The following is a 15,757-nucleotide window of genomic DNA, read 5'->3' on the forward strand; positions in this document are numbered from 1 at the left end:
CCTCTTATCACCCGTGCAACAACCTCTAAGATGGCATGGGACATTCTTTCTAAGACTTATGCATCACCGTCTCGTGGTCATGTCAAGCAACTCAAAGCCCAACTTCGGTATGTCTCTAAGGGCAACCTCTCTATTTCTGAATTTATGCAGAAAGTCAAAAGAATTGTTGATGAATTGGCTCTCTTGGGTGAACCTCAAAACCATGAAGATGTGACTGATAGAATTCTTGAAGGACTTGACTCAACCTATCAATCCGTCATTGATGGCGTACATGCTCGTGACACTCCAATCTCATTTGAGGAACTTCATGAAAAGCTCATAAATAAGGAGTTGCAAAACCAAACCCAAGAAACCACTGTCACCACCACTTTATCATTTCCGGCTACCGCTCACCCTACCAACACCCATTACTATAAATCAAATAACCGTACCTACAATAATCCCAAGCATACTGACTCTCAGTCTCCCTCCCTTACTCCCCCAAAGCATTTCAAACCTTTTCAAGGTAAATGTTAGTGGTGTAATGTTCAAGGTCATGTGATATCATATTGCCCAACCTTTAGGGAACTTCATCCTTCTATTCGCATCCCATCTCGTAACAACCGCACCGATGCTACACCACAAGCTCTTACTGCTCAAGCCACCGCTCAACCTCGCACCCCTGCTTGGCTCCTAGATAGTGGGGCTAGCCACCATGTGACCTCTGATCTTGAGAACTTATCTTTCCATTCACCGTATGACGGTACCGACGAGATAGTCATTGGTGATGGAACTGGGCTGCCTATTTCCCATACTGGTTCTACTCTACTCTCTTCCTCCTCTCATAAATCCTTTAAATTATCAAATGTCTTGTGTGTTCCTTCTATGCATAAAAATATTATTTCTATCCATCAATTTTGCCTTGACAATGACGTAACAATTGAATTCTCATCATCTTCTTTCTATGTCAAGGATCTTAGCTCGGGGAAAACCCTTCTCAAAGGACCAACTAAGGACGGAGTTTATGAATGGCCCAAGTTTTCTTCTCTTCCACCTAGAGTATTCACCACTGCCAAGAAGGTTGATTGGCATCACCGTTTAGGACATCCTTCCACCACTATTTTGAAGCAATTATTATCTAGTTTAGCAGTTTCTCATTCTCATGATTCTCATTGTAACTATTGTTTAGTTAATAAAAGCCATAAACTCCCATTTGGATTATCTACGCTTACTACTTATTCTCCCCTTGAAGTTATTTATAGTGATGTGTGGTCCTCCCCTGTGTATTCTTATAATAACTTCAAATATTATGTAGTATTTGTGGATCATTATACAAAATATATTTGGCTTTATCCAATCAAAAATAAGTCTGACACAGCCACAATCTTCCCTCGTTTCAAAGCTCTTGTGGAAAAACACTTTAAACGACCTATCCTTACTCTTTATTCAGATAATGGGGGTGAGTATGAGAAACTAGACCCATTCCTTGCCCAATCTGGCATTGCTCACTTCACTTCGCCGCCCCACACACCCGAACATAACGGGTATGCGGAGCGTCGACATAAGCATATTGTCGAAACAAGTCTAGCCTTACTCACCCATGCTTCAATGCCTCTCACTTATTGGCCTCATGCTGTTCTCACAGCGGTTTATCTCATAAAGCGTATGCCAACTCCTACACTCAACAATCAAACTCCATTTCACAAACTCTTTGGTGACACACCTAAGTACGACAATCTCCATAACTTTGGTTGTCTCTGTTATCCTTGGCTACGACCATATGCTAAACACAAACTAGCTCCTCGCTCTCTTGCTTGTGTATTTGTTGGTTACTCACCCACTCAACATGCCTACTTATGTCTTGATCCCACATCCAATCGACTTTACTCCTCTCGACATGTAAGGTTTGTTGAAGACACTTATCCATTTTCTAACTATCCCAACGCTTCCGCTCCTACGCCCCAAACTATCCTTGATAAATGGTGCTCACTTTCTCTACCTGTTACTATACCCTCTCCTCATATTCCTCAATTGGACCAACCAGATACAATGCAACCTCAACTCACTATACCACCACCATTGTCCCCCACCATAATCCAAACGCCACCATCTCCCCCTCCTCCCCCACCTGCCCCATCTCACTCCTTCACTACACGAGCCAAGAATAACATATTCAAACCCATAAATAAACTAAACCTTTCTGCCCAACTTACCACAACTGTACCCACTACTGTGAAGCAAGCACTTGCTGACCCAAATTGGCATCAAGCCATGGAAACTCAATACAAGTCTCTCATTGATAACGGTACTTGGGAACTTGTACCTCCATCTCCCTCTCAAAATTTGGTGGGGTGTAAGTGGGTGTTTCGAATCAAGTACAAGAAAAATCGTACAATTGAACGGCTTAAGGCACGCTTGGTAGCTAAAGGGTTTCATCAAAGACCCGGACTTGACTATACTGAAACTTTTAGTCCGGTCATTAAGCCCTCAACGGTGCGCCTTATTCTCAGCCTTGCTGTCACTAATGGGTGGAACCTCCGACAATTAGACATAAATGATGCATTCCTTCAAGGTACTCTTACTGAAGACGTTTACATGGCCCAACCTCATGGCTTTGTTGATCAGAATTTTCCACACCATGTATGTCGCCTGCGTAAAGCCATTTATGGCCTCAAGCAAGCCCCCCGTGCATGGTATACCGAACTCCGTAATTATTTACTTGCCTCTGGTTTTACAAACTCAGTCATGGACACCTCTCTCTTCTTCACCAAAGGTAATCATGCCCCTATTTATGTCCTTGTATATGTTGATGACATTATTATTACAGGACCATGCCCAACTACCGTTTCAAGGTTTATCACCCACCTTGCCAACAGGTTCTCCCTTAAGGACCTTGGTGAGTTGGATTATTTTTTGGGTGTCGAAGTACAACCCTCCTCCCAAGGCTTGTTTCTTAGTCAAACCAAGTATATAACTGACTTACTTGAACGAGCATCTATGACTGACTGCAAACCAGTAAACTCCCCCTTAGATCTCAATGTCAAGCTCACCTTGGGAGCTGGAACGACTCTTCATAACCCTACAGATTACCGTACACTAGTCGGAGGCTTGCAATATCTGTCTCTCACTCGTCTGGACATTGCATTTGCTGTTAATAAGCTCTCACAATTTATGCATCATCCAACCACAGTCCATTGGCAAGCTCTAAAACGACTCCTCAGGTATCTAAAGGGTACAATTGACCTTGGTTTAAACCTCTATCGTGATTCCCCTCTCAACCTCCATGCATTTTCCGACGCGGATTGGGCGGGTGATCGTGATGACTTTGTTTCAACTGGAGCTTACATTGTCTATTTGGGTCGCAATCCAATCTCCTGGAGCTCCAAGAAGCAAAAATCAGTAGCAAGATCCTCTACCGAAGCCGAGTATCGCTCCATTGCTCAAACTGCAGCAGAAATAACCTACGTAAGTCACCTCATGCATGAACTTGGTGTGTCCCATTGTGATAAACCAGTTATCTACTGTGACAATATTGGAGCAACTCGACTTAGTGCTAATCCAGTCTTTCAATCACGGATGAAACATCTTGGAGTTGACTACCACTTCATTCGTGAAAAAGTTCAAGCTGGAGTTTTGCGAGTCATTACCGTGGCCAATGATGACCAACTGGCCGACGCTCTCACTAAGCCATTGGCTCGTACGCGCCTCCACATGCTAATTACCAAGATCGGACTTTCCCAACGGTCGTCCGTCTTGCGGGGACATGTTGGAGAAGACTCAGTCAAGAGTAGTTAACAATATTTATCTTGTATATTATTATGTGCATTATCTCTTAGCATAGTTATCTTTTGTTAACAACCTACGTACTTATCCTTTCAGTTGTTGTATACTTAGCAACTACTCATAATAGGCTGTATATATACTCATTACGTTTAATGGTAAATTATCAAGCTTTCCCACTCATCTCTCCTTCTCTATAATTTGTTCTCAAAAGTTCTGATTTTTTATTTATTTTAAAGACGAGAAGAATTTCGTAAATAAGAGAAATAACAGAGGATAAGGTGCTCTTTCAGAAATTAGTAAAAAAAAAAAGCATGCCGATCACTGTTTACACAAATGGGGAGGAATTAATAGGTAGTAATTCTTGATATTTAACCATGGTCAGTATTACTTTAGTTAATTAGATTGAAATTATTAAAATAATGCTATTTTAGAAAGATTATATATTATTAATGTTATTTTAGAGAAAGTGTTAAAAATTTTGTTACCAATGAGAATTTGTAAAAGTATAATGCTACCGTAGAGAATTTCCCTTTTTTTTTTGATGCAATAAGTGTCGTCTCTTTGTTCGTCTCAAGAGGATCGGCAACAAAGGATAGTATAAGGACCTCAAAACTCTCAAAGTTGCATCCCAATGCCCGTGTTTAGGATCTTGCATGAATTGAAATAAAATATGGACAGAATAAAGCCAAGTTAAAAAGGCCTAGCATATGAATTACTTCCTCCGTCTTTTAATACTCGCAACGTTTGGACTTTTAACTATTCATATAATCTACTTTGACTATTCGTAGTGTTTTTTGTATAAGATAAAACATAGTCATGTGGGATCTTGTTAGATTCGTCTCAATATGTATTTTCAAAATATCAACTTTTTATAATTTTTTCATAAAGAAAATTTAAGATACAAATGATCAAAGTTGTGCATTGGCATGCGTGAAACTAACAAACGTTGCGAGTATTAAAAGACGGAGGAAGTATGATATTGCTCAATTGGAAAATCTGCCGGTAGGACAGTTTGTTTAATTTTGGCAAATTTGCCAAATACAACCTAATAAAGTTCACTATTTGCCAATTACAACCTCAAATTTCTAATTTTGTCAATTACAACATCTATTTTAAATTACAACCCGAAACCATTTTCCGGCAAAAATCATCGGAAGATGATGTCATAACATTATTAAAAAAACATACGAAGTACATAATAGCTATATAAAAAAAATATTTTTTCAATTATTTTATGTTTTTTGTTTTAATTATTATTTATCTATTTAATTTTTTTATAGAAATTATGTAATTATTTTTTTTAATAACATTATGACATCATTTTCGGTGATTTTTGCCGAAAAATAACTTCGGGTTGTAATTTAAAATGGATGTATAAGTTTAAGGTTGTAATTGGCAAAAATAAAAATTTAAGGTTGTAATTGACAAATAGAAAACTTTATGAGGTTGTATTTGGCAAATTTTCCTTAAATTTTTGACACTAGATTGAGAAACCATGCATGCATTCGAGATTTCTTTGATTATTTAAAAAAGTTAAAAATAAAAGATATATAGGGATTAGAGAAGTGATAGCAATTGCACAACAATAATAATCAATTTGCAATGAATATGCACAGTTAACTAGCTAGCTTGAGCTACATCTATAAATGAATTTGCATTCTAGCTAAAATTTGCATAATTAACCAAATTAAAGTATTCAAAGAGCATATATACATGATACATTATCCAAATTTTAGAGTTTGATCGATCATGGTAGAGATCAAAGTAAAAAGGCACGAACCAGCACTAATTGTACCAGAAAACCCAACAAAAAATGAAACACTAGAATTATCAGACATAGATGATCAACAAGGCGTTCGAGTTCAAGGTGCAGTGATCATGTCTTTCAAAAGGAGGTCAAATTCAATAAAAGGAGAAGACGATCCAGCAAAAGTGATTAAAGAAGCTCTTGCCAAGACACTCCACTATTACTACCCTTTCGCCGGTAGGGTTAGAGAAACCGGCCATCACCGGAAGTTGGTCGTGGATTGCAACGGCGAAGGAGTGTTGTTTATTGAAGCAGATGCAAATGTCACTCTTAACGATATTCAGACTCAAATTATTCCACCATGTCCATTGTTGGATGACCTTCTTTTTGATGTTCCTGGTTCAACTGGGATCATAGATTGCCCTTTATTGTTATTTCAGGTACCTACCTAACTTAACTTTATTATGTTCTTCATGCATTTTTATACGCACTATTACCTTATTTTTCCCGTTCATTTTAATATGTTCTTCATGCATTTTTGTACGTACTATTCACCTTATTTTTTCAGTTCATGCATGCAGTTAATTAATCTCTATTTGATTTGAGTATTTGACAACACATTTCAATCAGCTACTTAAATGATAAGGGTTGAAATTCTAAGTGATCTCGAAATATTATATTTGTTTGGCAAAAAGTTTAAGTAATGTTTAAGATGTTGTAAAATAAATTTATGTACGTTGAAATGTTACTTTGAGTATGATTCTTAAGTACTTACCGTTCATAAATATATGTATTTTTTTAATGTAACATACTCCTTCCGTTCCGGAATACTCGACCCGGTTTGACCGGCACATAGTTTAAGAAACTTGAATTGACTTATTTAATTTAATAGGTAGTACGTAGTAGTTGATAGTGGGGTATTATTTTAATGTAGTTAGTGGGAGGTGGGTTAAGAGGTGGGGTTGGGAGAGAATAGGGATTGAATTTTTAATTATTTTTTGTATGGAGTAGGGGGTAGGTGGGTTAATAGGGGTGGAGTGAGAAATAATATAATATTGTTAGAATATTTCCATTTTTAGAAACATGTCAAGTATTAAGGGACGACCCGATAAGGAAAACAGGTCAAGTATTCCGGGACGGAGGGAGTACTTGTTACTTTTATATTTTTTTGAAAAAGGTTTAGCTAGTGTCTCAAACCAACTAATTAAAATTGAATTTACAATTGCGCGCAGGTGACTCGCTTGACGTGTGGTGGTCACATATTAGCAATACGATTCAACCATACGATGTGTGACATGTTAGGGTTCATGCAATTCCTGTACGCTATGGTCGAACTCTCAAGAGGTGCACATAAGCCTTCAGTCATGCCTGTTTGGCAAAGGGAGGTTCTATGTGCTAGGGATCCCCCTAAAGTGACTTATACACATCATGAGTATGAAAAGGTAAACGATAAACTTTTTTTTTTTATCCTCCAGAGGAGGTACGTGGTCCTAGCTAGATTCTAGACCTGAACAAAAAGCAGCCCGAGCACCATGTCGAGCTGGGCCGGACCAGGTCAATATCGGGTCAAATCTTTATCCAGAATCCGCTATTTCTGGCAAAAAATAGTGGGTTAATTTTCGGACCGAGCTAGTTTTTACTTCCCAAAACCTGCCCACATTTGTTTTTAAAATAGGGTCGGGCCAGAAAACCGGGCCTAACCATCTTCCCCCAAATACACCATTTTTGGTGAGGTTGGACCAGCGGTCCAAGTTTAAGATAATCAGGTCTACTAGATTGGATCTGAGCACATCTTTTATATCTTGGGCATATCTTTTAATATCTTGTCATACCTTAACAATAAGTTATATATTCTCAAATAGGGTGGAGATAAAAGTCATGAAGTAATGAACAAGGATGAAAGCAACATTATTGTCCCAGGAGGGTTCTTATTTGGACCAGAAGAAATCAAAGCAATACGTAATCATCTCCCCTCCCATCTTCAACACTCTTACTCCACCTTCGAGCTACTATGTGCTTGTGTATGGAAATGTCGTGTGAAAGCCCTACAACCCGACCCGGAGGATACGGTTCAAGTATCTATGACGGTTAGTGTCCGCGAAAACAACATCATTTTGTTGCCTTCTGGCTACTATGGAAACTCATTCGTTTCCCCTGCCATAACAACAAAAGCTAAGAATTTGATGATGAGTGAAAACTCATTGTTATATGCCCTAAAATTAGTTAAACAATCAAGAAATCGAGCAAACGAGGAGTACGTGAGATCGATGATGGATCTTATGGTTATGGAAGGAAGGCCAAAGTATAAGGATCATTTGAGTTGGATGGCTACTAATCTGACCCGGAAAGGACTTGAATTTGTTGATTTCGGGTGGGGAAAACCGGTTTATTCTGGAGTTCCTAGGGGAACTTCATTAGTTAGCACTTTTACAAGGTTTAAGAATGGTAAAGGACAAGATGTTATTGCTGTTGTTTTGTGTTTACCAAATGAGGTTTTGTTAAGGTTTCAAAATGAGTTGGGGAAATTTGTTGGAGATTTCTCACCATTAATTTCTCCTACATCCAAACTTTGATTTTGTACAACCTAAAGTGTATTTGACAAAGATTAATTAATGTTTCCTAGGTAGTAGCTAGGGCCTAGGGAGGTGGGTGGGTGCCTCGATCGTTACCTCCAACTTCTCTTACTTTATCTACCTAATTACCTAAAGATGCAAAAATAAGGTTTATGTTCTACCTCAATCCTACTCTATAGTAAATATCATTTGTATTCTAGACTATGATTTGTTACTTGAAAGAGGGATACATAGGACTCTTTGCACTTATATATAAAGGGTAAGAGGCAAGAGTTATATTCTTTCTATATAATGAGGGTGGTCCTACTTGTTAGTTACAAATGTATATTTGCTCATTTTATTTTGTATGGTACAATTAAAATTAAGATTAATTCATCGAATGTGAATTAGATCAATATCAATTCTTTCATAGTTATTGAGAGTTTATCATGCCAACATGTAATGTACTAATGTTTGTATATATTTACACAAGCATCACGTGTATATAGAACTTAGTATTTATATAAGTTAACATAATGAGTTTCGTGCATAAATTATACTTCATGTTTCTTATTTTTGAAATGTATGAGGATAACATTGAATGATACGTGTAATGTGTTGGATTGAAGAAAGAGAGTGTCACGTATAGAAATTAGGGGTGTGTATGGTCCGGTTTGGATGAGAAATTGGATCAGAACGGACCGGATTAATAGATTCCGGTCCGATCCTCGGTCCTTGAAAATATACAATTCCGGTTTTCCGGTACGGTCCGGTCAAAATTCGGAATTTTTCGGTCCGGACCGGTGACACGAAACATATAAATATTTTAGATAGAAAAGCCTAACTTGTAGCACACGTACATACACAAAAAAAAATTCGGATATTTTTTTATATGTCATTGGCCTTTATCCCCTTTAGATTAAGCTTATGATGGGATGATTTATGTCCATACTATTATACTATTACATATAAAAAATGATATAAATTTTTTTATAAATACATTGATGATTGATGATTAGAGCTAGTACTACGTACGAAGTATATAAATAATGTAGAAATTCTATATGATGCATCCTCTCCCTCATTTTTCTCCATTTTTTTTCTTTTATTGTGATATGCATTTGTAAGCACATATCAGATATGCAAAGATATTTCCTCCAAACAGATGTGCTTCTTTTAACTGAAATCTTAGAGAAGTTGTTAAATCAATTTGCAGTCAGTATCAACTAAGCCGGTCTAATCAATCCAAGTTATATCAGTGTCAGTTTGTAATATGGATCGGGCATGTAAAAGATAACATATAATATGACATAGATTTTTAGTGGATAAGTTAATAGTGTCTAAATCACGAGGTCAAGATTTGAATCGTGTATAAACTATATTTCATTTTCGTATTCTAATTTTTGAAATTTATGTAAATGACATGTGTTGAGTTGAAAAAGGAAAGTGTCACATAGCATGATATAAATCATATAATTTCTTATGAACACGTTTTAATAGATTAGTATGGACATATATCATTTTTTATATATAATAGTATAGACTGAATACTTTTGTTGTAAAATTGCAACATGGATACTTTTGTTGTAAAATTGCAACATGAATACTTGGCGATATAAGGAGGTGACTTGCAGTGAGAATTCGAAACATCAAGGCTTAGCTTATACTTCCTCCGTTTCTGAAAGTTCTTTACGCTTAGGAATATGTGTCTAAAATATGAAAATTTTGACTGTAAATTCTCACTATTATATACATCAAAACTTTACATGTAAGATCTTGTTAGATTGGTCTTGGTATGTGTTTTCACAATATCAACTTTTTATATTTTTTCCACATACGAAATTGGATATATTAGTAATTAAATATTGCATTGGAGTTCGTGCAAATAGTAACTGTAAAGAACTTTCTGAAACGGAGGTAGTATGAGTGATCTTTTGAGAATTCAACTCAAAAAATAATAATGTTGCAATTTGCAATGTATTCCAGTATTCCTCGTTGAATTATAGTATTGGATTTGAACGAAATTCAATTTCATATCTTAGGAAATTGATGATATATTTATGTTTGTAGATTAAATAGATTAGTGTGTTGCACATGGGAGACAATATGTTATTGCTGTTGTTTGTGTTTACCAAATGAGGTTTTGTTAAGGTTTCAAAATGAGTTGGGAAGAATTCTTTGGAGATGTCTCACCACTAATTTCTCCTAGATCCAAACTTTGATTTTGTACAGGCTAAAGTGTATTTGATTAAGATTAATGAATGTTTTCTAGGAGCTGAGGTAGGGATGGGGTAGCCTTGACACCCCATTAGTCCCCCTCAAAATGGAAAAATAAGGTTTTTGGTTCCGCCTCAATCCTAATTTATAAAGAGAAATATATACGCAAGACTCTATGCAATATATAAAGGATAAGAGGGCAAAAGTCATATTCTTTCTATATAAAGAAAGTCGTCCTACTTGTTATACTTAATTACAACTTACAAGTGTATACGTACTTGTTCATATTTATTTTGTGTTGTTTGCAAGGTTCAACTAAAAGTAAGATTAAGACATCGAATGTGAGTTAGATCTATAATTCTTTCATAGTTGGAGTTATTCAGAGTTTATCGTGCATGTGTTTATCATACCAACAAGTAATGTACTAATGTCTTGTATATATTTAAGCACTCATATATCCCATGCATATAGGAATGGTATTTATATAACCTAAGATAATGAGCTTCGTGAGAGAGCCTCGGCTCGTCCCCTAAGCATAGGTATCCATCCACTAATATTTTTTATTTTTTTTTGGTGCGAATGAGCCACAAGGGCGGGGATGGGAATCGATCCCAGAATCACCTGTAATCATGATGAAAGCTCTAACCAACTAAGTTATCCATCACTCTCTCCATCCACTAATATTGTATGATGATGGGTACTTACCATTTTCGGATGACGAGCTACATTAGATTGTTCTTAAACATTTGCCGAATATTTTCTTCCTTATCAAAAGAAAGGCAAGGGGGCTATGGGCCTATGGGCCTATTGGATAGCTTAGTGATATGGAGCTATGGATATCTTAATATGGATCTTGTATGGATATGAGGATATCTCCTTTGCAGATATGCAGCCTAGAAGCTGGAAAGTTGGGCTGGGCTTAAGTTTAAGCAAAATCCTCTTGTAGGACCACCCTAAATTAAAAGCTGGATCTTGGTGACCGGCAAAATGCAAAAGTTTAGACTTTTTTACTGGAAAAATTATAACTTCTAAATTTGAGATAAGTAATGTTAAAATTTAGTAACCAAAATTGATTTTGTTAAACTATTGATCAAAGTGATGTTTTGAAACTTTAGAATTAAGAGTTTGAAAGAAAGATTTTTAACAAATTCAAAGTGATATTCTTTATATTGTCAACAATTATCCATCAACATGATGTACTTGATCTTCAATTATTGGATATGAATTACAACTATGAGGTGTAACATTTCTATTACTTCTAATATTTTTGGCGTTTTGTACTTCAATATTGACCGATAATTTAAAACAGAAGTACTCCAAATATGATAGCTAAGTTTTTGGTGCGAATGAGCCACATGGGCAATATAAATTACAAATGGGGGCAGGGGGATTCGAACCTGAGACCTATCGTACACAGGCCCTCAGTCTTAACCACTGGGCCAAGACATCATTGGTAAATATGATAGCTAAGTAATACTACGTATATTTCATATAATCTTCATCATTCATACATATCTCCAAGGTTTTTCCGAAATAATTTCTCCGAGTACACATAGAAAAAATCGGTATCTCAACACAAAATTATATTTGTATATACTAATTAGTAACTATGTCACTCCAAATTAAAGTAAAACAAAACATTCATGTCATGAAAGATTCCCATAGCAATTGTGTTTCCAAATCAATCTTATGTTATCATTTCACTAGATCATTTTTACCAAAATCTCACTATTTTTTACAATAAATTAACGTTTTTTTCATGAAATGCCCCTGAGGTTTCACGAAATGCATCAAATACACCCGCGCGTTTCAAAATACATAATATACCCCTATTTAAACTTATTTGCACCAAATGCCCCTAGAATTAACGGAAGTCTAACTCCGTTAACATTAACTCTTAATTAATCTAACTAATCCTAATTAAACCATAATTAAATACCGATTAGTCTAATTAATCCTAATTAACACCTAATGAACCTTAATCAACTCTAACTCCCCTCTCTCCTCTAATTCTCCTCTATCCTCTCAATCTCACGCCTTTTTCTGGGTATTAAAATGGTGAACCCAACCACAATATTTCCTTCTTCAAACCATCTTCATCAAACATCAATTGCTAACTCATATAGATATGTACTTCATGATATATGTTGGTTACTTGAGTAGCTTGGGACGGTGACGAAATCGGGAGGTTCAGGAGCGAATTTTTTAGGATGTGGCGGCTGAGGGGTGGTTTCAGGCTTTAAGGGCGGAGGGGTGGTTTCAGGCTTTGAGGGCGGCGGAAGAGGAGAGACAGTGTTGAAAGCGGAGGTGGTGTTGATGGGTGATTGGACCTCCATTGCTGGTGGTGGTTGTATTTGTGCTTGCTGCTCTCGTGAATGGAAAGTCAAGTTGACAGACATTGATTTGGCTGCCCTTGATTCCAATCGCTGCTATTCTACTCTCCTATTTGCTGCTACTGCTGCTATATATCTCTTCCTGCAGAAGAACTCAACCCCAAGAACGAAAATAAGAAAACAAAATCGAAAAAGAAATTAAAATTTGAAGACGAAATTCATTCTAATCTATGAATTGTTTCTGATTCTCTAATCTAATTCTAACTACCCTGCGCTATTCTCTTTCCTAGCTGTTATTCTACCTCGCCCAATACAAATTAGAACTTCGTTCTAGAATTTGTTCTTCAGCATTTATGTTCTTCTTTTTGGTTCGAGGGAGCAGCTGCGATTAGAGGAGATAGAGAATAGCGCAGCAGGAATTGTTTTATGTTTTTCAGATTTTGATTTTTGTTGGTTTTCCTATTTTAGATTTTGCAGCTGGGTTCTTCGTGAGTATATAATAGCAGCAACAACAACAACAAAGGGCGAAAAACAGCAGAATTTGGGTAAATTAGAGAGAGATTAGAGCCACTAGAATTCCAATTTGTAGTTTAGATTTTCGATTTTAGGTATTAAACTCTCAAATTTTCATTATTCTCTTCTTCAACTTTTTGGGTTTTGTTCTTGAATTTTCAGATTTATTGTTCTTCAATTTTGGGCTTCAAATTCAATTGTATTTGTTAGCTAGAGTTAATTAGAGGCAATTAGAGGTTAATACTAACGGAGTTAACGGCCGTTAGTCATTAAAGATATTCAAGGGCATTTAGTGCATTTTTTTAAGAAATAGGGGTATATTATGTATTTTGAAACGCGCAGGTGTATTTGGTGCATTTCGTGAAACCTCAGGGGCATATCATGAAAAAACCGATAAATTAATTTTAAATTCCATAATCCTAACTCTTATAAAGCTTCATACTTTGATTACTATTCACCCAATAGTGCATTTACGTGCATGTCCCTCATTTCCTTCTTTGTTTTATGTTGTCTTATTCTTAACAATAGAGCATTTACGATTTCACCCTTCCATTGTGATACAAAATGTATTATTTTATTTGGGTATAATTTCCTATATATTATACCTTCGAACTATCAATTAAAACGCATATGGTTTCTATTTTCTGTTACATGTAAATCCAACATCTAACTTTTTTTTTTTTTTGAGGGGAATCCAACATCTAACTTTAACATATCATTTCTAACATTTACCATAAATTATAAGTTCCTAGCTTTTAAGTAACATTTTTACAAAAATAATTTTGTATGCATTGGGAGATCGTGCGATCCAACAACTAGTTCTATCAAAAGTTTGATGTAAATGTCAACATTTCTATGTTGTTTAGGTCATATAGAAACGACAAATATCTAACTTATTAAATTCAAAGAAATTACATCCAGCAAAATTTTGGCCATCACCCTTTTGAAATCACATAATTACTTTAATAATTAATTTTCTGTCAAAACTTAAATATATTCCAAGTGAACACAAAAGGACGTACCACAAAGGACAACGTACTACGAGTAGTACTATTTTTATATTACAATTTTAAAAAGATAAAATTTGATGTTTCCAATTGCTCTTATCGCTATGATAGCTTATAAGAGAACACGATGATAAGCTATCTAACCACTTGATCATTAAACAATTTTATTACAAAAAATAATTATAGAATAATTTAGATTTTAACCTTAGATTATGTCAAATGGCTAAGATTGCAACATGCTATACGACAACTAGCTCATATTGTTATAAGTTTATTTTCAGGTTTATTGACTTGGAAATGTTTATCCATGTTTTCTCGAGAATGTTTGAACTTTACTTATTTAAACCGGTTAAATTTAATTGACATGATTAAAACTTATTGGATGCGATAAGATCTAATTTATAAGAGATTAATAAACTAATTGAACATGATTGGAACTTTGTTTAGACTTAAATGCAACTTATTTGAACTTATTGAAATTGAAACATGTTATTTAATGTGATGAGAACAATCTCTTGGACTAGTTCGGTTAAAATAAGTTAAAACATTTAAATTCAACAGTTACTTTCAAACAAACTAAGTTCATACGATTATTCGATTAGCTAGCTCTAGATAAGTTAAAATAAGTTAAATATCACACATGTCATTAAATTTCTCTTAGTTGCTTAAATTATGTCTCATTTCATTAGGCTAGGTTCAATGGTTTCTTAGAGGTTTGTTTCCCCTCTTTTCCTCAACCCTTAGCTTGACATTCACTAATACTAGAACGACATTGACTTGGAGTCAATTATGTACACCTTTAATTTATTTAGGTACTATAATTTGCGCATGTTTGGAATTGCTTCATGCTTGAGTTCATTGCTATCCATTTGTTACTTACGGAATATGGAGTATTTATACTCCGTATTTCTTGTGTTTTGTTTAGATGGTTTGACTTTTTGTTCTTTAAGTTTTTGTTAGTTCAAGCTTTCAACTGACATTAAGGTTCGATTATAAGTGTCTTGCTCCCTAGCTCCTCGTACTTTTCTCAAACTTGAATCAAAGCTTGGGGCGAGTTTATCGATCAGACGCAACTACATACTCCCTTCATCCTTAAAAGATTGTCTCTTTTGATTCTTTACGGTCTTCAACGTACACACGACTTAAAACATAAATATATCCAATTTTACGGACGTAAAAATATAAAAAGTTAATATATTAACATTCCAAAAATTATAATTATAAATTGATCTATTCCAAACATTATGCTGACTTGGAAAGTTTTGATTGGGTTCAGTTTGCCCACCTGACTTTCTTCAACACTCATAGTCTTGAATCTTGAACGTAGTTTGAGAATTAAAACTGATTTCCAAACTCACTCAAGTTTTTATACAGTACTCCTTAACACTAGCTAGAGTCTTTATCAAGATTGTCATCAAGATCGACCAGGGATAAACTCACCATATATTAACCTTGTTGTGAGTTTGTGACATACTTTACCACAAATAATGGCTAAGATATATCAATTGCGCCATGTATTATCTATATTTATGTACGAATTAAGTATACAAGTTAAGTTTAGTACTCCCTCCTTCTCTTTATGTTCTTTACGTTTGGTATTTTACACAAGTTTTAAAGAATAATTAA

The 15,757-nt window shown here is 35.4% G+C and overlaps 1 protein-coding gene across 1 annotated transcript; it reads left to right on the forward strand.

Annotated features, from left to right (window-relative positions):
• Positions 1-5,494: 5,494 nt before the first annotated feature.
• Positions 5,495-8,418, forward strand: LOC110797747 (alcohol acyl transferase 1 allele RGb-like). Its single transcript, XM_022002861.2, has 3 exons — positions 5,495-5,949; positions 6,742-6,951; positions 7,372-8,418. Exons 1-3 carry the CDS (start codon positions 5,512-5,514, stop codon positions 8,080-8,082), a joined length of 1,359 nt encoding a protein of 452 aa, XP_021858553.2. The 5' UTR covers positions 5,495-5,511; the 3' UTR covers positions 8,083-8,418.
• Positions 8,419-15,757: the final 7,339 nt, after the last annotated feature.

This window comes from Spinacia oleracea, chromosome 6 (assembly GCF_020520425.1).
Source record: "Spinacia oleracea cultivar Varoflay chromosome 6, BTI_SOV_V1, whole genome shotgun sequence".
NCBI classification, from domain to species: domain Eukaryota; kingdom Viridiplantae; phylum Streptophyta; class Magnoliopsida; order Caryophyllales; family Amaranthaceae; genus Spinacia; species Spinacia oleracea.